This window comes from Symphalangus syndactylus, chromosome 3 (assembly GCF_028878055.3).
Source record: "Symphalangus syndactylus isolate Jambi chromosome 3, NHGRI_mSymSyn1-v2.1_pri, whole genome shotgun sequence".
In the NCBI taxonomy this organism is placed as follows: Eukaryota; Metazoa; Chordata; class Mammalia; order Primates; family Hylobatidae; genus Symphalangus; species Symphalangus syndactylus.
In genome coordinates, this window is record NC_072425.2 from 123,762,181 (window position 1) to 123,789,650 (window position 27,470).

The 27,470-nt window shown below is 37.4% G+C and overlaps 1 protein-coding gene across 3 annotated transcripts in view; it reads right to left on the reverse strand.

Annotated features, from left to right (window-relative positions):
- Positions 1-27,470, reverse strand: part of GUCY1A2 (guanylate cyclase 1 soluble subunit alpha 2) — a 365,900-nt gene that overhangs the window by 267,696 nt on the left and 70,734 nt on the right. For all 3 annotated transcript variants that reach the window (XM_055272969.2, XM_055272968.2, XM_055272971.2), the window contains exon 4: positions 13,489-14,207. In XM_055272969.2, coding sequence (XP_055128944.1) covers positions 13,489-14,207 — 719 coding nt within the window. The remainder of the gene's footprint in view (positions 1-13,488; positions 14,208-27,470) is intronic.

Here is a 27,470-nt window from a genome sequence, read left to right on the forward strand (position 1 = left end):
GATTTTTCTCCCTGAGAACCTACAAACCTTTAATAGAACTAAATAAAAATCTGATCTCCAATAGGAGGTACCTCCTGTTATGCTCAGGGCTACAATCTTTCTTGTTAACAAAAATTAAATATGGCAAAATAAGCACTTTAAGCCTATAGATGACTATTGGGAATACATAATTCATCATGTAATCATGTACAGTGTCCTCTTACTATACACAATAAAGTAACTATACAGGAACAGTGCCATTAAGCCTCCTGTGTGGTTCATTAAAAAAAAATACCATACAGCAATTTTAACCTTATACTAATTTTTAAAAACCCAGAACCAGCATGAACATCACTAATATCTGCATCAAAATATCATACATGAGCCTTGTCGCTCATAGTTTAGAAGAATCAGTATCATTAAAATGGCCATACTGCCCAAAGTAATCTACAGATTCAATGCTATTCCTATCAAGATACTATCATTATTTTTCACAGAACTGGAAAAAACTATTCTAAAGTTCATATGGAACCAAAAAAAGAGCCCAAATAACCAAAGCAAAAAGAACAGAGCCAGAGGCATCACATTACCTGACTTCAAACTATACTATAAGCCTACAATAACCAAAATAGCATGGTATTATTACAGAAACAGACACATAAACCACTGGAACAGAGCAGAAAACCCAGAAATAAAGCTACACACAGCCATCTGATTTTCAGCAAAGTTGACAAAAATAAGCAATAGGGAAAGGACTCCCTATTCAATAAATGGTGCTGGGATAGCTGGCTAGCTGTATGCAGGAGAATGAAATGGGACCCCTGCCTTTTACCATATACAAAAATGAACTCAAGATGGATTAAATATTCAAATGTAAGACCTCAAACAGTAAGAATCCTAGAAGAAAACCTAGGAAACACCATTCTGGAATCTGGCCTTGGGAAAGAATTTTTTACTAAGTGCCCAAAAGCAACTGCAACGAAACAAAAATTGACAAGTGGGACCTAATTAAACTAAAAAGCTTCTGAAAAGCAAAATAAATGAACAGAGTAAACAACCTAAAAATGGGAGAAAATATTCATAAACTATGCATCTAACAAAGGTCTAATAACCAAAATCTATAAGGAACTTAAGCAAGCAAAAAATAACACCATTAAAAATAGGCAAAATACATGAACAGACATTTCTCAAAATAAAACATAAAAGCAGCCACCAGGGGTGGAGCCAAGATGGCCGAATAGGAACAGCTCCGGTCTCCAGCTCCCAGCCCCAGAGACACAGAAGACCGGTGATTTCTGCATTTCTGCTTGAGGTACCGGTTTCATCTCACTAGGGAGTGCCTAACAGTGGGTGCAGGACAGTTGGTGAAGCGCACTGTGCGCGAGCCGAAGCAGGGCGAGGCATTGCCTCACTCGGGAAGCGCAAGGGGTCAGGGAGTTCCCTTTCCTAGTCAAAGAAAGGGAAAACAGACGGCACCTGGAATATCGGGTCAGTCCCGTCCTAATACTGCGCTTTTCCAACGGGCCTGGAAAAACGGCACACTAGGAGATTGTGTCCCGCACCTGGCTCGGAGGGTCCTATGCCCACAGAGTCTTGCTGATTGCTAGCACAGCAGTCTGAGATCACGCTGCAAGGCGGCAACGAGGCTGGGGGAGGGGCGCCCGCCATTGCCCAGGCTTGCTTAGGTAAACAAAGCAGCCAGGAAGCTCGAACTGGGTGGAGCCCACCACAGCTCAAGGAGGCCCGCCTGCCTCTGTAGGCTCCACCTCTGGGGGCAGGGCACAGACAACCAAAAACTCAGCGAGAACCTCCACAGCCTTAAATGTCCCTGTCTGACTGACAGCTTTGAAGAGAGTAGTGGTTCTCCCAGCACGCAGCTGGAGATCTGAGAACGGACAGACTGCCTCCTAAAGTGGGTCCCTCACCCCTGAGCAGCCTAACTGGGAGGCACCCTCCCAGTAGGGACAGACTGACACCTCATTCAACCGGGTACTCCTCTGAGACAAAACTTTCAGAGGAACTATCAGACAGCTGAATTTGTGGTCTCACGAAAATCCGCTGTTCTGCAGCCACCGGTGCTGACACCCAGCCAAACAGGGTCTGGAGTGGACCTCTAGTAAACTCCAACAGACCTGCAGCTGAGGGTCTTGTCTGGTAGAAGGAAAATTAACAAACAGAAAGGACATTCACACCAAAAACCCATCTGTACATCACCATCATCGAAGACAAAAAGTAGACAAAACCACAAAGATGGGGAAAAAACAGACCAAAAAAACTGGAAACTCTAAAAAACAGAGCACCTCTCCTCCTCCAAAGGAACGCAGTTCCTCACCAGCAACGGAACAAAGCTGGATGGAGGATGACTTTGATGAGTTGAGAGAAGAAGGCTTCAGACGATCAAACTACTCTGAGCTACGAGAGGAAATTCAAAACAATAGCAAAGAAGTTAAAAACTTTGAAAAAAAATTAGAAGAATGGATAACTAGAATAACCAATGGAGAGAAGGGCTTAAAGGAGATGATGGGGCTGAAAGCCAAGTTTCGAGAACTACGCGAAGAATGCAGAAGCCTCAGTAGCAGATGCGATCAACTGGAAGAAAGGGTATCGCTGATAGAAGATGAAATGAATGAAATGAAGAGAGAAGGGAAGTTTAGAGAAAAAAGAATAAAAAGAAATGAACAAAGCCTCCAAGAAATTTGGGACTATGTGAAAAGACCAAACCTACGTCTGATTGGTGTACCTGAAAATGATGGGGAGAATGGAACCAAGTTGGAAAACACTCTGCAAGATATTATCCAGGAGAACTTCCCCAATCTAGCAAGGCAGGCCAGCATTCAGATTCAGGAAATACAGAGAATGCCACAAAGATACTCCTCGAGAAGGGCAACTCCAAGACACATAATTGTCAGATTCACCAAAGTTGAAATGAAGGAAAAAATGTTAAGGGCAGCCAGAGAGAAAGGTCGGGTTACCCACAAAGGGAAGCCCATCAGACTAACAGCTGATCTCTCAGCAGAAACTCTACAAGCCAGAAGAGAGTGGGGGCCGATATTCAACATTCTTAAAGAAAAGAATTTTCAACCCAGAATTTCCTATCCCGCCAAACTAAGCTTCATAAGTGAAGGAGAAATAAAATACTTTACAGACAAGCAAACGCTGAGTGATTTTGTCACCACCAGGCCTGCCCTAAAAGAGCTCCTGAAGGAAGCACTAAACATGGAAAGGAACAACCGGTACCAGCCCCTGCAAAAACATGCCAAACTGTAAAGACCATCGAGGCTAGGAAGAAACTATAGCAACTAACGAGCAAAATAACCAACTAACATCATAATGACAGGATCAGATTCACACATAACAATATTCACGTTAAATGTAAATGGGCTAAATGCTCCAATCAAAAGACACAGACTGGCAAACTGGATAAGGAGTCAGGACCCATCAGTGTGCTGTATTCAGGAAACCCATCTCACGTGCAGAGACACACATAGACTCAAAATAAAGGGATGGAGGAAGATCTATCAAGCAACTGGAAAACAAAAAAAGGCAGGGGTTGCAATCCTAGTCTCTGATAAAATAGACTTTAAACCAACAAAGATCAAAAGAGACAAAGAAGGCCATTACATAATGGTAAAGGGATCAATTCAACAAGAAGAGCTAACTATCCTAAATATATATGCACCCAACACAGGAGCACCCAGATTCATAAAGCAAGTCCTCAGTGACCTACAAAGGGACTTAAACTCCCACACAATAATAATGGGAGATTTTAACACCCCACTGTCAGCATTAGACAGATCAACGAGACAGAAAGTTAACAAGGATATCCAGGAATTGAACTCAGCTCTACATAAAGTGGACCTAATAGACATCTACAGAACTCTCCACCCCAAATCAACAGAATATACATTTTTTTCAGCACCACACCACACCTATTCCAAAATTGACCACATAGTTGGAAGTAAAGCTCTTCTCAGCAAATGTAAAAGAACAGAGATTATAACAAACTGTCTCTCAGACCACAGTGCAATCAAACTAGAACTCAGGATTAAGAAACTCAGTCAAAACCGCTCAACTACATGGAAACTGAACAACCTGCTCCTGAATGACTATTGGGTACATAATGAAATGAAGGCAGAAATAAAGATGTTCTTTGAAACCAACGAGAACAAAGACACAACATACCAGAATCTCTGGGACACGTTCAAAGCAGTGTGTAGAGGGAAATTTATAGCACTAAATGCCCACAAGAGAAAGCAGGAAAGATCCAAAATTGACACCCTAACATCACAATTAAAAGAACTAGAAAAGCAAGAGCAAACACATTCAAAAGCTAGCAGAAGGCTAGAAATAACTAAAATCAGAGCAGAACTGAAGGAAATAGAGACACAAAAAACCCTTCAAAAAATTAATGAATCCAGGAGCTGGTTTTTTGAAAAGATCAACAAAATTGATGGACCACTAGCAAGACTAATAAAGAAGAAAAGAGAGAAGAATCAAATAGATGCAATAAAAAACGAAAAAGGGGATATCACCACCGATCCCACAGAAATACAATCTACCATCAGAGAATACTACAAACACCTCTATGCAAATAAACTAGAAAATCTAGAAGAAATGGATAAATTCCTCGACAAATACACCCTCCCAAGACTAAACCAGGAAGAAGTTGAATCTCTGAATAGACCAATAACAGGTTCTGAAATTGTGGCAATAATCAATAGCTTACCAACCAAAAAGAGTCCAGGACCTGATGGATTCACAGCTGAATTCTACCAGAGGTACAAGGAGGAACTGGTACCATTCCTTCTGAAACTATTCCAATCGATAGAAAAAGAGGGAATCCTCCCTAACACATTTTACGAAGCCAGCATCGTCCTGATACCAAAACCTGGCAGAGACATAACCAAAAAAGAGAATTTCAGACCAATATCCTTGATGAACATTGATGCAAAAATCCTCAATAAAATACTGGCAAACCGAATCCAGCAGCACATCAAAAAGCTTATCCACCATGATCAAGTGGGCTTCATCCCTGGGATGCAAGGCTGGTTCAACATACGCAAATCAATAAATGTAATCCAGCATATAAACAGAACCAAAGACAAAAACCACATGATTATCTCAATAGATGCAGAAAAGGCCTTTGACAAAATTCAACAACCCTTCATGCTAAAAACTCTCAATAAATTAGGTATTGATGGGACGTATCTCAAAATAATAAGAGCTATCTACAACAAACCCACAGCCAATATCATACTGAATGGGCAAAAACTGGAAGCATTCCCTCTGAAAACTGGCACAAGACAGGGATGCCCTCTCTCACCACTCCTATTCAACATAGTGCTGGAAGTTCTGGCCAGAGCAATCAGGCAGGAGAAGGAAATAAAGGGTATTCAATTAGGAAAAGAGGAAGTCAAATTGTCCCTGTTTGCAGATGACATGATTGTATATCTAGAAAACCCCATTGTCTCAGCCCAAAATGTCCTTAAGCTGATTAGCAACTTCAGCAAAGTCTCAGGATACAAAATTAATGTACAAAAATCACAAGCATTCTTGTACACCAATAACAGACAAACAGAGAGCCAAATCATGAGTGAACTCCCATTCACAATTGCTTCAAAGAGAATAAAATACCTAGGAATCCAACTTACCAGGGATGTGAAGGACCTCTTCAAGGAGAACTACAAACCACTGCTCAATGAAATAAAAGAGGATACAAACAAATGGAAGAACATTCCATGCTCATGGGTTGGAAGAATCAATATCGTGAAAATGGCCATACTGCCCAAGGTAATTTATAGATTCAATGCCATCCCCATCAAGCTACCAATGACTTTCTTCACAGAATTGGAAAAAACTACTTTCAAGTTCATATGGAACCAAAAAAGAGCCCGCATCGCCAAGTCAATCCTAAGCCAAAAGAACAAAGCTGGAGGCATCACGCTACCTGACTTTAAACTATACTACAAGGCTACAGTAACCAAAAGAGCATGGTACTGGTACCACAACAGAGACATAGATCAATGGAACAGAACAGAGCCCTCAGAAATGATGCCGCATAGCTACAACTATCTGATCTTTGACAAACCTGACAAAAATAAGAAATGGGGAAAGGATTCCCTATTTAATAAATGGTGCTGGGAAAACTGGCTAGCCATATGTAGAAAGCTGCAACTGGATCCCTTCCTTACACCTTATACAAAAATTAATTCAAGATGGATTAAAGACTTATATGTTAGACCTAAAACCATTAAAATCCTACAAGAAAACCTAGGCAATACCATTCAGGACATAGGCGTGGGCAAGGACTTCATGTCTAAAACACCAAAAGCAATGGCAACAAAAGCCAAAATCGACAAATGGGATCTCATTAAACTAAAGAGCTTCTGCACAGCAAAAGAAACTATCATCAGAGTGAACAGGCAACCTACACAATGGGAGAAAATTTTTGCAACCTACTCATCTGACAAAGGGCTAATATCCAGAATCTACAATGAACTCAAACAAATTTACAAGAAAAAAACAAACAACCCCATCAAAAAGTGGGCAGAGGACATGAACAGACACTTCTCAAAAGAAGACATTTATGCAGCCAAAAAACACATGAAGAAATGCTCATCATCACTGGCCATCAGAGAAATGCAAATCAAAACCACAGTGAGATACCATCTCACACCAGTTAGAATGGCCATCATTAAAAAATCAGGAAACAACAGGTGCTGGAGAGGATGTGGAGAAATAGGAACACTTTTACACTGTTGGTGGGACTGTAAACTAGTTCAACCATTGTGGAAGTCAGTGTGGCGATTCCTCAGGGATCTCGAACTAGAAATACCATTTGACCCAGCCATCCCATTACTGGGTATATACCCAAAGGACTATAAATCATGCTGCTATAAAGACACATGCACACGTATGTTTATTGCGGCACTATTCACAATAGCAAAGAGTTGGAACCAACCCAAATGTCCAACAACGATAGACTGGATTAAGAAAATGTGGCACATATACACCATGGAATACTATGGAGCCATAAAAAATGATGAGTTCGTGTCCTTTGTAGGGACATGGATGAAACTGGAAAAAATCATTCTCAGTAAACTATCGCAAGGACAAAAAACCAAACACCGCATGTTCTCACTCATAGGTGGGAATTGAACAATGAGAACTCATGGACACAGGAAGGGGAACATCACGCTCCGGGGACTGTTGTGGGGTGGGGGGAGGGGGGAGGGACAGCATTAGGAGATACACCTAATGCTAAATGACGAATTAACGGGTGCAGGAAATCAACATGGCACATGGATACATATGTAACAAACCTGCACATTGTGCACATGTACCCTAAAACCCTAAAGTATAATAAAAAAAATAAATAAATAAATAAAAATAAAATCGGAAAAAAAAAAAAAAAAAGCAGCCACCAAACATATAAAAAAATACTCAACATCACTAAATATCAGAAAAATGCAAATCAAAAGCACAATGAGATACCATCTCACACCAGGCAGAATGGCTATTATTAAAAAGTCAAAAACAGATGCTGGCAAGGCTGTGGAGAAAAGGGAACACTTATACATTGTTGGTGGGAATATAAATTAGTTCAGCCTTTGTGAAAAACAGTTTGGAGATTTCTCAAAGAAGTTAAAAAGAGCTACCATTTGACCTAGCAATTGCATTACTGGTCATATATCCAAAAGAAAATAAATCATTCTACTAAGAAGACACTGCACTCATATGATTATTGCAGCACTATTCACAATAGCAAAGACATGGAATCAACCCAGGTGCCCATCAGTGGTGGATTGGATAAAGACAATGTAGTACATATATATCATGGAATACTATGCAACCATTAAAAAGAACGCATAGCTGGATGCAGCTATGCAGCCATAAAAAAAGACGAAGCTTGAGGCCACTATTCTAAGCAAACAAACACAGGAACGGAAAACCAAATACCGCATGTTCTCACTTAAAAGTGGGAGCTAACCATTGGTACTCATGGACATAAAGATGGCAACAATAGACACTGAGGACTACTGGACGGGAAAGGGGGGACAAGGGTTGAAAAGCTATTGGGCACTATGCTCAGGATCTGGCTGAGAGGATCAGTCAAAGCCCAAACCTCAGCATCATGCAATATACCCAGGTAACAAACCCATACATGTACCCACTGAATCTAGATGAAATTCAAATTATTAAAAAATAATAAATTACATTAAAAGAAAAAAGGGCAATGATCAGAGAGCAGTTCTAGAGAAAGGTAAGCAACACACAAATTAAAAATAAAGGTCTCATTCATAGAAGAACAGAGTGAACTCCAGGTAATTTTGAACGAAGTCATGTCTCAGCTCTGCTACTGTATAGAGAAAGCTCTAATGTCAGGTTGTTCATCACTAAAACTACAGTTCAATATTTGAAATTCTCTAATAAAATATTATTATCTGAACAAAGAAGAAATGCTCACACTTTCTCAAATTAAGGTTGAAGTCAAATAATGTATTCTTGACAGCAAGATGAAACTTGTCTTTGAACAGTTTCATTATGGTATAGTAAGATTAATAAATGTATTTAAAAACTTTTCAATCATCACCTCAGAAAAAGGTGGGCAACTGTCTAGGAAAGAGAAGAGAATATTTTGAAAACTGATTTGGCCACAGAAAACCAGACATTTCCTACTTTATTCTTTGAAAATTGTTTCCCAGGGTTTGATTGTAGCTTCTAATTAATAAGACAAATGAGAGCATATTTCTGGGAATTAAAAATGTGTTTTTGTTATGCTTTTCCTCAGTTCCAACCCTGAGAACAAAAGTGAAGATGAATAACAATGCTATTGCTCTGTCATAGGGATGATGTATTTCAAATGCTGGGTTCCTTCCAAGGTGTTATTAAAGTTCTCTCAAGCATTGCTACTAAAAAAAAAAATGTCAAAAGAACTCATGTTATTTATTGTTTCTCAAAATCCATTGCTGCTTCAGGTTGTGCCTAAGTTAACACATCCATTTTATTTTGGAAGTCACTGCACAATGCTCTGATAAATGAACATAAAAGACATTAGTAGATACAGGTAATGAAAACTCGATTCCAAACCTTCATGAATCTGACAAAGAGACCAGAGATTTTAAAACAATGATAGTATGTAAAAAAAAAAATGCAGATCCAAACAGAGCTCCTATAGAATGTGTGACAAGTGGTCTTCTAGTTGTTATTAAGGAGACAAGCAGCAGGGTCCAAGGCATATTTTAGAAAGATGTTAGGTGAGCTCAATATTTCTCTAAAATTATCAAACCTACTGATATCTGGTGCTTTCATCTATAAGGCAGTAAGTGAATAAGGGAATAAATAGGGAGAATGTCATAAGTGGAAAGGAACACAAATAATAATAGCAGTAGAAGTAATAACGAACATTTATGCAGTGCTTAACCCTGAGGTCAAAGACGCTAAGAATTTTACATGGATTATGTCATTTAATCCTCCCAAATAACTTTCTGAGGTAAGCAGCCTAAACTATCAGAGAATTATTTTAACTAATTCTTGATGACAAGATGAGCCCTTCATGGTAGATAAGTCAGATTCTCTGCACCTCTCTTTTAAAATGCATCTGAATTCATTGAAACATAGAGATGAAAGAAAGCTTCATGGCCAGTGTGGTGGCTCACGCCTGTGATCCCAACACTTTGATAGGCCAAGGCAGGTGGATCACGTGAGGTCAGGAGTTTGAGACCAGTCTGGCTTCAAACATGGTGAAGCCCAGTCTCCATTAAAAATACAAAATTAGCTGGGTGTGGTAGTGCACACCTATAGTCCCAGCTACTCAAGAGGCTGAGACAGGAGAATCGCTTGAACTGGGGCGGTGGAGGTTGTGGTAACCTGAGATCACACCGCTGCACTCCAGCCTGGGTGAGACACAGCAAGACTCCATCTCCAAAAATAAAAATTTAAAAAAAGAAAAAAATCTTCATTATCAATTGACCTCATATATATGTATATATGTTAAGTATGATTTGTAAAAGAGTAAAAATATTAGTTTGTCTAGGTTCATTAATTTCCAATGTATAAAACTGAGGTTCAGACGTTAAAAAGATTTACTAAGATCATAGTTGTCAGAGGCACCTCTCTCCCAGCCTGTTGATACTTTCACCACACATCATGACCTTACCTGGCAGAGAAGGAAGCTATGTGCTATTACTCTCATTTCTAACAAAGCTATTCACTCAAGATTCATTCCATACAAAGAAGCTTTGTAATCTATATCAGTAGGTTATGTTTACATGGACTAAATATTAACCTGCAAACTGCTCATTAAGCTGCAAAAAAAATTCATCTCAAATTTACCACAATGTCTTATAATTCAAAAGATCTATGCAATATATTTCCAAATTCTCAGAACAATATTTGATATACATGGGGTGAAAGAGATACACAGCACAAATTAGCATGGATTAATTCAGTCTTTATTCTCTACACTGAATCTGTTGGGTTTTTTTAAAACAACCAATTCATTCATACTTAATGTTTGACATCTGATAAGGAAAGAAGATGATGAAAGGAAGTTCAGTTTAGGGAAAGATGAAAACGTACGAATACTGTAAGTGGGAAAAAGAAAATAGAGAGGGAGAGAGAAGAATATGTGAGGCATGGATAATCACTTAGAGAAAATGCAGAGGAAACCAAGTGACAGAATCAAAGCTTGGTCAAGCCATCTGGAAGAGTTTTTTTCTAACCTCAAGACTGTTGAATCCTGCCACTGATAACTGCATCAGATGCCCCTCAGTGACATCCTTGCTCTTGATTTTTTTTATGGCAGACATAGTGGTTCATTGGTATTAAATGCACAAACAAAACAGTTTAATTATGAGAGCCCTCAATGTTAGAAGAAGAAATAAATATAAATTATTTTAAAATAGCATTTTCTTATAAAAGCCAACTAAAAAATTAGAGACTTCAGACATCATAGAGGTATACATTAACAAGAATAGCTATTATGGGGAAAATAACGAAGACAAAGTCAAACTTATCAACAAAAACACAATTTTTACATATTATTTTTCTTTCTTCTTTCCAATGTGAAATTTGATGACTTACTAATTAAAAAATGTTATTCATCTGGGTAAGACTGTATGTGACAACTTTACTGACTATAGTATCAATTTGGTGCAACTGTAACCTCTCAAATGTCCCATTCTGGCAAACTCAGGTGAATAAGCAGAAATAAACATAAGGATGAGTAGATTTCTATCCTTATTTTAACTAAAAATCCTGCCTATTACTTTATTTTTAAACTGCCACTAACATGTTTAAATGATAATTGCATCTCCTCAATGAGCACAGTTCCTTATTATTGGAATTGGCAGGGGGCCTTGACATTTGAGTCATCATTTCATTATGTCTATTTCTTACCCTGGTATACAAATTAAGTAGAAATAGAAGCCAAATGAAATATAAAGGGAAAAAACCTGAAGCAGTAATTTTAAAATGAATTAATTTTTCCCAAATCGATAAAATATATAAAGCAACAACATTGATGATAATATATTCTAGTTCAGACATATTTCCAAAAATACCAACTTCAATTCTAAAGGCCAAAAATGCTTCAAATTCTCCTAGCCAAATATTGTACTTCTGTAAAACAGAACTGATATTTTGATATTCCCTAAATTACAGAGAAAGAATAACTCGTTTTAAAGCAACTACAAATGTGGACAAAAATACACATTTAACAAGTTTATACCATTCTAAAAGACTTCAAAATGGGTACCAATTATTAAACATACATATAATATACATATGTGACAATTTGTATTTAAAACATCATATGATCAAATAATACTAATTCATTCAGACTAAAATATCCAAATGTGCCAAACTGGAATCCAGGTCTATCCTTAGATATTTTCAAATCACTGAACTTGTATGATAAATTATTAATTTCCTAAATCATCTGATTTCATCATATTGAATAAATGTGCATCTTTCTATCATTCTCAAATAATTTTTTTTTTTTGAGACACAGTCTCACTCTTGTCGCCCAGGCTGGAGTGCAGTGGCACAATCTCAGCTCACTGCAGCCTCTGCCTCCCAGGTTCAAGCGATTCTCCTGTCTCAGCCTCCTGAGTAGCTGGGATTACAGGCACCCACCACCATGCCCAGCTCATTTTTTTGTGTTTTTAGTAGAGATGGGGTTTCATCATGTTGGCCAGGCTGGTCTCAAACTCCTGACCTCAGGTGATCCGCCCACCTTGGCCTCCCAAAGTGCTGGGATTACAGGTGTGAGCCACCGCACCCAGCCATCTTTCTCGAATATTTTTTTTTTTAAAACTTTCCATTGAACTTCAAAATTATAAAAATCATCAATCATGAAACTAATGCTGTATAAAATCCTCAAAAACATGTTAAGTGCTGCTTTCAGAGGGCTATTTCCTCATTTATTATTATTCCAGAATATGTATATTTTCACCGAGTCTTTAATTACTTCTGCAACTCTTCTTTCCTTTAGCCCAGAGCAACCTGTCATTTCTAATAGCTAATAGCTTCCCTCAAATGCTTGAAAACAGGCTAAATAGCCTAAAAGAACTTTATTTACCCTAGTACAAAATGTTGAAAAGACACTCTACTGCAAACTGAATGAAACTGTACAAATTTCTGTTCCGGAAATTAATGTTGTTTTTCCCTTTAATCACCGAAAGTATATTACTAAACATAAAAAATCACGGTTTATTTTTCTTTACATTTTATTATCTATCTTAATGTTGACTATTTAAAATATTTTACCTGAGGGACAAAATGTTCATTGAAACCCAAATATTTTAAGATTTATTTCTGGTGTCTTTTTGTCAATTATTTATAATTTATAATCCAGATTTCCCAAAGGGGATTCAAAGAAATTCACAAAAAATTTCCTAGTCTTCACTTTATTCTCTCAACTAGTGATCATGTTCTAAAGCAATGAATTTCTATTTTAATACTAAAATTTAAACAGAAAAGAAGTCTTGACATAGTCAATTCTCAACTTTTGGGGAATACATTATTCTGCATATTAAGACAAAAATAGGATGTAAACCAGATGTTCCTAGATTATGAAATTTAGAAAAGAACACATTCAAAGTGAAGGTAACTTTTAGCATATATATTTAAAGATATTGCAGTCATGCCCCACAATGTTGAAATGCTATATTTCTCATAGTTTGACTACAGTCAGTGGAAATATTCATGTGTTTATATTATCAGGTTTTTAGTGAGTTCTATCATTTTTGTAATTGCTATAGCTAGTATGAATAAATGTCTTCTTTTTATATGCTGAAATAAATTAATGGAGGAGGCAGACACTATGCAAAATGGCTGGGAATGGGGCCAAATCTTTTTACATACATCCAGGGACCAGTAATCTTCTAAATGGCACTTTAAGCTCTCTTGCCTCAATAATTACAAGTACAGCCACCATGTAATTTACTGAAATAATTATCCACTCTTCTAGTTCCCATCACCCATCTCAAGTCCATAGCCACTTACCTTGTCTTTATTTTCAGAGCCAGAAGCCTCAGGCTTGGTTCTAATCACAAACGGGGTAGACAGTCGCAGCAGGACCCTTTCAAAGGTGGCATTAACCTTTGGAGATACAATCTCGAAGCAGTCCTCAAACTTGAGCACTTTGTGAATGTCACATCGAAGCTGCTTCCTTAGACCTTCCCCCAACTGAAGGACTGACATGCTGGGGTCAAACATCAAGTGGAAAGGGAAGGCTCTACAGAAGGTGTTGATGCTAATTCTGAGGTCTGCAGGAACTTGGGAGGTTCCCTGTGGAAGGTTCTTCGTGATATTAGTATTTTCACATTCTTTGATAAGGAAAGTAAGACAGCTACAATTGCCTGGGTTTGAAACATCAGAGCATAGCTTCTCATTTGCAACCTGTTCCACTTCCACATCCAGCCGATAGATCTTCTTTCCTGCAGCCTTAATCATCCCCAGCATTGCAAACCCCACAATATGGTGAGGGTGGAAGTAGTGGAGCATGAGAGTACCTTCAGGGAGCTCTTTGCATAGGAAAGATGGTGACTCCAGAGTGGCCTGTTTTCCAAAAGAAGTTCTAATGTGTTCCAACAAAGCATCAAAGCCGTTAAAAAAGTCCTGCAAAGTGCCACCTACAGCTCGAAGGACTCTCTCATTCTCATGAAAGCATATATTAAAGAACTCTTCACCAAATCTTTCTTGAATTTCCTCAAACTTCAAACCTAGAGGTAAATGGGAAGCAAATGTTAGTGAAGTCTAATATAAATAATTGAATTTATAGCTTTTTAAGTGCTTATCAAAAGAGTAACTACTGAATAAAGTAACAAAGGTTATTTCTCTTAGATCCACAAATTTCCACATAGGTTAATTCACTCATCTTGAATCAGAAAATATAAATTTCAGTTCATCTTCAGGATGCCTCTGAAATGCTAATGAACATGAACCTTTTTGTTTGTTTTTAAATAGACTACATATTTTTAGACCAGTTTTAGATTCACAGCAAAATTGAGCAGAAGGCACAGTTATTTCCCATATCTCTCTGCCCCCACACATGCACAGCCTGCCCTATTATCATATGTCCCACCACAGTGGTACATTTATTACAATCCATGAACCTACATGACGCATCATTATCATCCAAAGTCTATGGTTTACATTAGGGTTCACTCTTAATATTGTATATTCTGTGGGCTTAAACAAATGTATAATGATATATATACACTTATCATATCACCTAGAGCATTTTCACTGCCCTAAAAATCCTGTTTATCCCTTCCTTCCCCCTAACTCCCAGAGCATCAGCTTTTTAAATGTTGCTAATCTAGCTGTTCACCTTTCAATAGCCTTGCAGTAGTTATCAAAAATAATATATTTTTCTTTTTCTTAGTGATTTCCCCATTCTTCATAGAATATCCAAGTTGCCTACATATTATGTCCATATTACATCCATATTATCATCTTACTTCTTATCGAAATGCATGTATTAAGTGGAAAATATAAACCAGAGAGGAAATCTATGGCACATGAATGGGGATAGGCATCAAGCTATCTGGTGGAAACAAAAGGCTTACATTAGCAATCTCAGGGAAAGACATGCAGGTCAGCTAGACCTCAGGGAAAAGGAGAAAAAACAAGAAAATAATAATGACAGAACTCTGGAATGATTTACATTCTTTCACCCACAAAAGTGAGGGCAGCCAAGAATGGAGTAGGAATCTGATGAGATAGAATTAAAGGTTATTGTTAAGTTTTCTCCACATATAATCAATCCCTGATGCCCTGGCAAAAGAATTCCACCTTATAGTGCTGGATATTATAATGAAAAATAAATAAGTGTGCACAATGTATTCTATAGTCATAAGAAGCAGGATCACATGTGATCACAAGATCCCCCCTTGAGGATGATCTGAGGAAAAATGAGGGAATTTATGTGCCAAGGAGGACTATAACACATATAAAAGATTTTGGCCTGCATATTAAAGACAGCGTCTACCTAAACTCTATTGCTTCTCCTTTGACATTGGTTGAAATCAATACATGTAGTTTACATATTCATATTTTCTTGCCCCATTTGCATCATCTCATTTGAAGTCCTGCAAATCAGGCAGGACTGGGAAAAGAAGGTCACTTTGCTAGCGCCCCATTAGAGTGCAGAGCAATCTAGGCTGTCTACAGCTTAGCTGCTTTCCTACCTTTATCATTCCCTGAGTGTTTCTCCCAGCCAGAAGTGAGGCAAATCAACAGTGAATAATATTATTTTTAAAATAGTCAAAGCACATCTAATATTCTTTAAGAGCTTACTACAGAGTCTAAAACTTGTGGTAGCCAAGAAGTCAGTTTTACAAAGAACTTCTTAAAATCAATGTGATAGGAAAATGAGTAGAAAACCTAAGTGAGAAAGAGTCCCTTTATTAATAAGCATTTCATATTCATTTTGGTTTCATGGATTGGATGCTCAAGACTTGTTGAGAAAGTCACTTATTAAGATAAAAATATCACCACTCATCTCACATTGCCAGGTTACAAGACTGCTCTTCAACACATGTTGCATTCTCTAACAATAATGTCAGCCAGAACTGACAATAATAATACTTACCTGTCCAGTTCTCTAGTGTAGAAGAGAAAACAAGATAGAAATATTCACTGCCATTAGTCTCCTGTTCTGACTGCTCTGTTGAAACTGCTTTCATAAATACTTAAATCAATATATACTGTTTTGTCCTTATCTTACTTAACCTTGTTTGCTGTTTTTCCTTTAATTTGACACTATTAATCACCCCTTCCTCCTAAAACTCTCATCTCTTTAGGCTTTTCAAACCATACTCTTCTGGTTTGATTACTCTGTCTGAACATTAATTCTCACTTCCTTCACTAAAACTTCTTTCTATGCCAAATCCTTACATCACCATCACTATGTTATAACTAGAAAACTCTAACATACAAGTTAAATTTATATACATATTCAATGACAGTCCTTTGTTGCTATGAAATCTTCCAGTTACGAAATTCTTATTAAAAACTAAATACACAATAAATAAAAATTCCTATAAACTGACCATATATGCTGAACTACAATATTCCATGTGTCACTGAAAATATTCCATGGATTGCTTCTAAACTTTGAAGAACTGTATTTTCAGAAGACTTCGGGTCCATGTGCATTGAAGAGAAAAAGAGAAGTTCTTCTAACTTGTATTTCTCATAACATTGAAAAGGTTCTCACAGTTATGGTGCACACAAATGTAAAGACAATACAGTGTAAGCTTATGTTCTGTGCCTAATGCCAGGATCCCAAAGAATCATCCAGAAAATAAGAAGTAAGTTCACCACAGGCAACAAACTAAAAACTACTCTGTGCGCAGCAATCCATTAACTAGAAAGCCTTGCTGCTTTATAAACGACCTATGTACTTGAAGGTACAATATTGTTAATTTCAAATGATGATGCTAAGGAATACCAGATGCTAAAGTGACTGTTGTATCACTAAAAAAAAAATGAATTTTTTTGAATATTACATTAAAATATTATGAATGGCAATTCTATATAAACCCATAATATTCAATTAATAAAGATTTTTATTCCCAGAACTGTTAAACTGCACAAGATCAGAAAAGAAAAAAATTATTGGATTTGAAAATATTAAAACTAAGAAAAGATTACTTCAACTTTTACAAATATACTACAAGTCAATAGCTAGACTTTCATTTTAAACTTTAATCTCAAAATTCAGAAAGCACAGACAAAGTAATTCAATTCAGACAACTGATGCAATTCTGACTCCCAAAGTTCCGCCTACGATTGACGCAAACCCCCTACTTACAGTAAATCATTTGAAACATATAGACAATGCTAATCTCACATCACAAGATTCTATGACAGCTTGACATCTGGGTCTATAAGAATACATTTCCTCAAGTGGCAAAATTTATAACAAAGCTGCTCTTATTAGTGGGTAAGTTAAGTTAGAATTTTTAACTAGTGTTAATTCACCTCTTTAAAAAGGTGAATAGCATAAATGCTGGCATCCTTTAGCTGTAAATGAAATACGATCTGTTCCTTCATGACCTGGTCCTGTTGTCTCTCATCTGCTACCCCACCCCACCTCAGATGGCATTTCTTGAGGACAAGGACCTTGCTCTATTTATGTCTGCATATCTATCACTGGCATAATGCCTGACACCTGGAGAATAAGCATTGTTTCACAGAAATTAAGCATTTATCTAACTATTTGTTTGGTGAATATTACTAACCTTTTAAGGTTGCACTTGTGCCACATCTAAGAATATGAAAACAAAAACACACATGATTTTCTCTCATGGGCCCCTACAAAACAGTAAATCACATTATGGTTGGGCTACAACAGGGGTACATAGGAGTACCCATGGAAGTAGAAGAAAAATAGCATCTGCCTCTCCTCAGAGAGACAATGTTTGAAGGGAGACTTAAATAAAAAAACAGGTTAGGTTGGGCACAGTGGCTCATGCCTGTAAACCTAGCACTTTGGGAGGCCAAAGCAGGCTGACTGCTTGAGTCCAGAAGTTCAAGACCCAGCCTGCCCAACATGGTGAAACCCCATATCTAGAAAAAAATACAAAAATTAGCAGGGCACGGTGGTACATGCCTGTAGTCCATAGTCCCAGCTACTTGGGAGGCTGAGGTGGGAGAATCACTGGAGCCCCGGATGTTGAGGTAGCAGTGAGCCATGATCATGCCACTGCACTCCAGCCTGGGCAACAGAGGCTGGACCTGTCTCAAAAAAAAAAAAAAAAAAAAAAAAAAGCAAAAGCAGGTAGTCCCAGCCTGGACAACATGCCTAAACCCTGTCTTTACTAAAAATACAAATAAACAGCCAGGCATAGTGGTGCAGGCCTGCAGTCCCAGCTACTCTGGAGGCTGAGGTGGGAGAATCACCTGAGGCCAAGAAGTCTAGGCTGCAGTGAGCTGTGATTGCACCACTGTACTCCAGCCTGAGTGACAGAGTGAGACCTTGTACTGAAAATTACTGTAGAAGAGTGTAAATGTCAGGAAGCATTCACTGGGGAGCCATCTTTGGGAGGAGAAAGAAGATCATGAAAAATAACTGAACGGTACCAGGTTTAATATCTGAGTGGCGAAATAATCTGAACACCAAACCCCCATGACACAAGGTTACCTATATAACAAACCTGCACATGTACCCCTGAATTTAAAATAAAATTTTTTAATCTGTGAATTTATGTTTGAAAACATACTTCAGAAATAAATTTTAATAATGAGAAATGTGGTATAATGAAGATGAAGCCAACCTCCATGTGAGTACTCTGAAATGAATTTTTTCACCTAATAACCACATCTAACAAGCGCAGTATCATAAACGTACACTACAAAACTATCAATGTTACTCCTTCCTTCCTTTCAAATCACAAAGCACATGTCCGTGTCTTTCTTATAAAACAGCAGATAGTCCCTTGTAGTATTTTTTCTGTGATCCTTCTATTTTCCATAAACATATTTAGAGGAACAATCTCTAAAAACACTATAATGTAGAATGAGAAAAAAGAAACCAACAGAGGAAGGACTATAACTAAATGAATTACAGAGAGAATTTCCCCTGAACCATGGAAAATCCTAAATCTACAGATGGAAAAAGCATAAATTGCAACCAGGATTGATAAGAAACACACACACACACACACAAACACACACACACACACACACACACACACACACACACACACCCCTAAGAATATCTGGTTGGATTCCTGGAAAAAAAAAAAGAGAGAGAGAGAGAGAGAGATATAAAGATCTTTTAAGTTGCAAGATAAAACAAGTAATTAAAAAAAAATTTACTTTTCATCTGCAACAATGAAAGCTAGATGATGAGAGAAAAATACAGGTGAGATACTGAGAGAACTGAAACCTAAAAGTTTATTACCCAGAAGAGTATCTGGCAAAGATTCAGAGATTCCATCACTCAATGAAACACCTTAGAAAATGAAAAAAAAAAAAAACAAACACGTTAATCGAGCAACAAATCACTCAGAATGAAGAAGTAGAGGAATCTGGTTAAGAGAAGAAGGGAAAGTAGACACATTAGTGAGCAATGAACCTTACAACACACACATAGACACGTGCTTTCTAACGTATGTATACATATACATCATATACAAATGTGTATATACATACAAATGTCCACACATTTATATATATTAGACATGTATTATGCATAATGACCTATTACCTGGACAGTTGTAGTATGAACATTAATTTTAAATTACTGATACAGGCCAGGCGCACTGGCTCACGCCTGTAATCCCAGCACTTTGGGAGGCCGAAGCGGGCGGATCACCTGAGGTCAAGAGTTCGAGACCAGCCTGACCAACACGGAGAAACCCCGCCTCTACTAAAAATACAAAATTATCTGGGCGTGGTGGCACATGCCTATAATCCCAGCTACTCGGGAAGGCTGAGGTGGGAGAATCGCTTGAACCTGGGAGGCGGAGGTTGCAATGAGCTGAGATCACGCCATTGTACTCCAGCCTGGGCAACAGGAGCAAAACCCATCTCAAAAAACAAACAAACAAACAAAAAAGCTACTGATACATAGAAAAACTACCAAACTACCACAAGGTAAATTTTGTTCATATTCTGAAACTAAACAATCTCAGCAAACCACAGGGTTTGGATGGTGAGGACAGGGGAGAAGGTAGAGAGGAGAAAAGTAAACCTGTTCTAAAAGTTTCTTCTTAATGGGATTTGGGGGGATAGGAATAATATAATCTTAGAAAGAAAATAATTGATATTTTGTTTTAAAATAATAAAAAACCCATGGGTCTAATTTTACTAAGAGAAAAAGGAAGATAATCAATAATGAAATGGGAAATTGGAGTAGAACTCTCCAAATACAAGGTCAAATATTACGTATATGTCAACATGATCAAAACAGCAAACGACCAGAAACAAAAACAATGTAAAATAAATACGATAAATCAAGAAAATCATATAGATCACGGATTAAATGTAAATGAATAAATCATCCCATTAAATAAGAAAACTCTCACTCCCTCTACAAGAATTGTACTTATAAAAGGTGATTAAAAAACAAAAGGTTGAAAATGAATCAACAGGCAAAGAATTCAAAGAAACTGCAAGAAAAAAAGGAGGAATGGAGGGGCAATATTACTATCAACAAGGTAGAATTAAGGGGAGAAGTGATAAACAGAATAAAAAGACACAAAGTAAAACAAAATCACAATTTACAAAGAAGACCTAAGAGACATAAACCAAGCAACATTGTAGCTAAGTATATAAAGCAAAAACAATTAGGAATTAATTGCTAATGAGTATGGGGTTTCTTTTTGGAGTGATGAAAATGTTCTAAAATTGATTGTAGTGATGGTTGCAAAACTTTGTGAATATATTAACAACCATCGAATTATACACTTTTGTTAGGTAAATTGTATGGCACATAAGTCATATTTCAATAAAGCATTATATATTTTCAACATTATATATTTTCAAAATTAAGAATGAAAGAAGAGGCCGGGCACGGTGGCTCACACCTGTAATCCTAGCACTTTGGGAGGCCGAGGCGGGTGGATAACAAAGTCAGGAATTCGATACCAGCCTGGCCAAGATGGTGAAACCCCATCTCTACTAAAAAATACAAAAATTAGCTGGGCACAGTGGCAGGTGCCTGTAATCCCAGCTACTCATGAGGCTGAAGCAGGAGAATCGCTTGAACCCAGGAGGCAGAGGTTGCAGTGAGCCAAGATCGCGCCATTGCACTCCAGCCTGGGCAACAAAGCAAGACTCCATTTCACCAAAAAAATAAATAAATAAATAAAAGAATGAAAGAAGAATTCTATACAACTATAATTATAGTAGGAAACATTAATACGTGTCTCTCAGTACCAAGGTATCTAATGATAAATCAGCAAAATCATAGAGAAATTAAAATTGTATACAACAGAACAATGAAGATAAAAGAAAACCTTGATAAAAATAAAATTTTAGTGAAAAACTTTAATGTGTCCTTTTGAGAAATCAAAAGATCAAAAATAAAAAGCAAAATCAGAGAAATTAAATAAATGTTAATAATAAACAAAAACTAATAAAAAGGCAAAGTCCGAAAAATAAAATAGCAAAAGCAACAAACTCAAAACATTTGTATATGAACATATGTATGTATTATATGTATGTAAAATTACAAAAATTGCTCAAATACTTGATCATAAAAATCCCATAAAATATTTTAAAGATTTTACAGATCACATTTTTAATAATAAAAAATTAATAATAAACAGAAATAACCAAAAGGTGGCATATATATTTGAGAGTTAAGCAATACACTCTCTTGGATTACAGGGAAAGTCAAAATTGGAATTATAACTTCTAGAAATCAATAAAAAGGAGCCTGCATCATACACAATTCTGAGGTACAACAAAACTATACTCAAGGAAAATGCCAGAAATGTTTTCAGCAACAAAAATAAATAAGTAAACAAAGAGCTTCCAAATTAAAAAAAACTGTAATGAGCTTAAGAAAAAAAACTACGGAGTAGGAATAGATAAAAGCTGAAATTAAGAAAGAAAATAAGTAAATTGGAATAAGAATACACAGGCACATATTAAGACAAATTAGATAAATCAGAAAAGAAACATGTAACTTTCTGTGAACGAATGTGTAAACAGAATGGAAATGGGTAAGTATCTGGCAAAGTATAAATGACCAAAGTTGATCCAAGAAGAAATAGGCAACCTGAGTTCTGGCTAGCAATTAGGAAAAAAACTAGATAACTGCAAAGTTTTTAAAATATTTTCAGCCCATAGAAAAAAATTAAAATCACTCAATTCTTTTTATTAATCCCATATAACTTTATATCAAAAGCTGATATAGTATACTAAGACCAATTTCTCTTACGAATATTTGCAAAAATAGAAGCAGATAGAATCTAGCAATTTATAAAAGAATAAATCATCATGACCAAGTAGGATTTATATCAGAAATGAAATGGTAGCTCAGCAGTAGAAAATATATCAGCATAAATTATTACATTCATAATAGTAAACAAAATATGATCATAGCAGTAGATTCTGAAAAGTCTGAGATTCAACAGTCTTAATAAGCATTTTGAATAAAATAAGATATAAAGAAACCGTTCAAATATAATAAAAGATCTTTTCCAAAAACCAGAAGCAGCTTATTCTAAATAGTGAAATACTAAAAACATTTCAACTAAAATCAGAAATTTGACAAGTATGCTTGCTATCATCATTTTCAATATTATCTTGGAGATTCTAGAAAATATTGTGAGATATGAAAATAAAATCACCAGTAAACACATTGCAAAAAAGCATAAAATTATGTCTTTTTGCTGAAGTAAATCTGTGTATATGAGAAGTTTTAATATACCGCAGAACAGTATTTCAATTCAAAGGGAAAAGAATGGTTTACTTAATAAATGGCACTAGCCATCTGGAAAACAATAAAATTAAATCCCATCTCATGCCTCAAAGTCAAATTCCAGATCAATTAAAATCTTACAACGCAAAAAGACGAAGCAATAAATATTTTAGAAGATCTAGGGGACTGTAGGTATGCCTTAACCAAAACAAGCAAACATATAAAAAAGATGTAAAAAGATACTTGATTTTGTATGATATAAAGCTAAGCTAAAACTGTCAAAATAATTTAGAATTTTTTTATTTTAATAAAATTACGATTGTGTGTGTGTTGTGTGTAAGTTCATAATGCATCTCCCCTGACATTCTGCTAGTCTCTCTATCCTAAATACCAATACTTTGTTTTAGGCCACCATGATCAGTAGTCTAGAATTATACATCTTATCATACTGTTTCTCTGGAAAGCCCTCCAATGATTGTTGCCTTCTGAATAAAGTCCAAAATCAGCAAGGCTTAGTCCAGCTTTTACTTACTGGCCCATCTTTCCCGCTCTCAATCCCCCATTTCACACCTCTACACCAGCCATTATGAACCACTTTTGAGTTTCCTGAACATACTCAACAATCTCTCTCTCATTTACAGGCTTCTGTACATGGCTGGTTCTGTGTTTTGTTTTGTTTTTTAACTAGGATTCTGTTCTCCTACCTACCCCACTTAGCTAGTTCTCTGCTTCACTTATCTTGCATATCTTCACACCAAAATTCCTTCAGAATGCTTTCCTTGACACTCCGAGACCGAGATAGATGTCTCTACTTGTTAGGCTTCCAAAGCACCTTGTGATTACCCCCAGCCTAATATTTCCCACACAATAGCTGCTAATGTGTCCAATCCCTCAACCAGACTTAACCTCTTGAAGAAGAAAAAGGAAATGTCAACTAGGCCACCAAAAAAGAGTAGATAGATAGGGGAGGAAGGAAACCATTCCAGACTGAAGAAACATACATGCTAAGGTCCAGAAAGAGAAACTATAAAGTTTCAGAGAAACTAAACGAAGACCACTATAGTAACCCTAATCTTTGGCACCGTTTCTTGTTTGTGGTGAATCTATAAAAGAATAAACCAATGAATTAATGAAAACAAATACATCTGGATGTGACTGATCATATGTCCGTGCATAATATATGTAGTGATATAAATTCATATGTGTGCATATGTGATTTTTCCATTGCTATATTTTGTACCCTTCAGTATTCACTGGCAGGCCTTTTATCACAAGCTTGGGCAAGTTATGCCAAATGACTAATTTAATACATGTGAATGCTTATTGTTTGACAAATTCTTGTTCCTTTGCCAACAAGGAGCCACAGGTGTTGAGTGCTAAGAAGGGCACAGGTTCAGGGAAGCACATGTCTAATCAGGCAGCCTTCTCAGGCCTCTGTGCTATGCCTGCTATCAGATGCTGGCCACCTGGCAGGTGACAAAGGGCTCATCACATTCCCCAGCCTTCCTTCTTCAGCACCCTGCCACATTGCCAGAGAAGACACAAAGCCAGCAGCAGCCCAGCAGCAGTGAGGTGCAGAGTCAAAGAACCAGCAGACATGAGCTAATTACAAAGAAGAGCTGCAGGAGCACCTGCTTCAGCTCTGTGACCACACCTAGCCCCTTCTTCTGGAATGCAATCTGCCACACTGAAAACAGGGCAGTGGCTCCCAAGCTTTGGAATCTCCCTGCAGATAAGTATTCTCATCACTTCTCACACCTATACTTTTTACCAGTCTCTTACCTGCTGGCGAAGAAGGTCGGGGAAGGGATTACTGTGATGTACACAGATTCTGGCTTTCGCTGATGATGACTAGCCCTGTTCAAATTGGCGGCCACAGAAGAGGCAGCAGGAGAGCATGATTTCCACACGGATCGATCCTCAGAGGGCTTACTCTGAGCTGTTAATCAATGCTAATGCCTCTTTAATGGTCACTTTTTTTTAGTTCTTCTAAAAAAATGGGATACATGTGCAGAACGTGCAGGTTTGTTACATAGGTATACATGTGCCATGGTGGTTTGCTGCACCTATTGACCCATCCTCTAAGTTCCCTGCCCTCACCCCTCACCCTCCAACAGGCCATGGTGTGTGTTGTTCCCCTCTCTGTGACTATGTGTTCTCAACGTTCAACTCCCACTTCTGAGTGAGAACATGCAGTGTTTGGTTTCCTGTTCCTGTGTTAGTATGCTGAGAATGATGGCTTCCAGCTTCATCCATGTCCCTGCAAAGGACATGATCTCACTCATTTTTATGGCTGCATTTTATTCCATGGTGTATATGTACCACATTTTCATTACCCAGTCTATCATTGATGGACATTTGGGTTGGTTCCATATCTTTGTTACTGTAAACAGTGCTGCAATGAACATACATGTACATGTGTCTTTATAGTAGAATGATTTATACTCCTTTGGGTATATACTCAGTAATGGGATTGCTGGGTCAAATCGTATTTCTGGTTCTAGATCCTTGAGGAATCACCACACTGTCTTCCACAATGGCTGAACTAATTTACATTTCCACCAACAGTATAAAAGCATTCCTAATTCTCCACAGCCTCACCAGCATCTACTGTTCCCTGACTTTTTAATAATCGCCATTCTGACTGGGGTGAGATGGTATCTCATTGTGGTTTTCATTTGCATTTCTCTGATGATCAGTGATATTGAGCTTTTTTCATGATTGTTGGCCGCGTAAATATCTTCTTTTGAGAAGTGTGTGTTCATATCCTTTGCCCACTTTATGATGGGGTTGTTTGGTTTTGCTTTTGTAAATATGGTTAAGTTCCCTGTAAATTCTGGATATTAGCCCTTTGTCAGAAAATTGCAAAAATTTTCTCCCATTCTGTAGGTTGCCTGTTCACTCTGATGACAGTTTATTTTGCTGTGCAAAAGCTCTTTAGTTTAATTAGATCCCATTTGTCAATTTCGGATTTTGTCGCAATTGCTTTTGGTGTTTTTGTCATGAAGTCTTTGCCCATGCCAATGTCCTGAATGGTATTGCTTAGGTTTTCTTCCAGAGTTTTTATGGTTTGGGGTTTTACATTGAAGTCTTCAATCCATCCTGAGTTAATTTTTGTATAAGGTGTAAGAAAGGGGTCTAGTTTTACTTTTCTGCCTATGGCTAGCCAGTTTTCCCAGCACCATTTACTAAATAGGAGATCCTGTCTCCATTGCTTGTCTTTTGTCAGGTTTGTCAAAGATCAGATGGTTGTAGATATGTGGTGTTATTTCTGAGGTCTCTGTACTGCTCCACTGGCTATATGTCTGTTTTGATATCAGTACCATGCTATTTTGGTTACTGTAGCCTTGTAGTATACTTTGAAGTCAGGTAGCGTGAGGTCTCCAGCTTTGTTCTTTTTGCTTAGGATTGTCTTGACTATACAGGGTTTTCTTTGATTCCATATGAAATTTAAAATAACTTTTTCTAATTCTGTGAAGAATGTCAACGGTAGTTTGATGTGAATAGCACTGAATCTGTACATTACTTTGGGCAGTATGGATATTTTCACGATATTGATTCTTCCTATCCATGAGGATGGAATGTTTTTCCATTTGTTTATGCCTTCTCTTATTTCCTTGAGCAGTGGTTTGTAGTTCTCCTTGAAGAGGTCTTCACAACCCTTGTAAGTTGTATTCCTAGGTATTTTATTCTCTTTGTAGCAATTGTGAATGGGAGTTCATTCATGATTTGGCTCTCTGCTTGCCTACTGTTGGTGTAAAGGACTTACTGTGATTTTTGCACACTAATTTTGTACCCTGAGACTTTGCTGAAGTTGCTTATCAGTTCAAGAAGTTTTTGGGCTGAGATGATGAGGTTTTTTTTTTTTTTTTTTTTTCAAACAGAGTCTTGATCTATTGCGCAGGCTGGTACACTCTCAGCTCACTGCAACCTCCACCTCCTGGGTTCAAGTGATTTTCCTGCCTCAGCCTCCTGAGTATCTGGGACTACAGGTGTGCACTACCACATCTGGCTAATTTTTGTATTTTTAGTAGAGACAGGGTTTCATCATGTTAGCCAGGATGGTCTCCATCTCCTTACCTTGTGATCCACCCACCTTGGCCTCCCGAAGTGCTGGGATTACAGGCGTGAGCCACCGCACCCAGCCAGGGTTTTCTAAATATAAAATCACGTCATCTGCAAACAGAGACAACTTGACTTCCTCTCTTCTTGTTTGAATACCCTTTATTTCTTTCTCTTGCCTGATTGCCCTAGCCAGAACTTCTGATACTATGTTGAATAGGAGTGGTGAGAGAGGGCATCCTTGTCTTGTACCAGTTTTTAAAGAAATGCTTCTCGCTTTTGCCCATTCCATATGATACTGGCTGTGGGTTTGTCATAAATAGCTCTTATTTTGAGATATGTTCCATCAATACCTAGTTTATTGAGAGTTAACATGAAGCGATGTTCAATTTTATCAAAGGCCTTTTCTGAATCTATTGAGATAATGATGTGCTTTTTCTCTTTGGTTCTGGTTATGTGACAGATTATGTTTATGCATTTGCGTATGTTGAACCAGCCTTGCATCCCAGGGATGAAGCCCACTTGCTCATGGTGGATA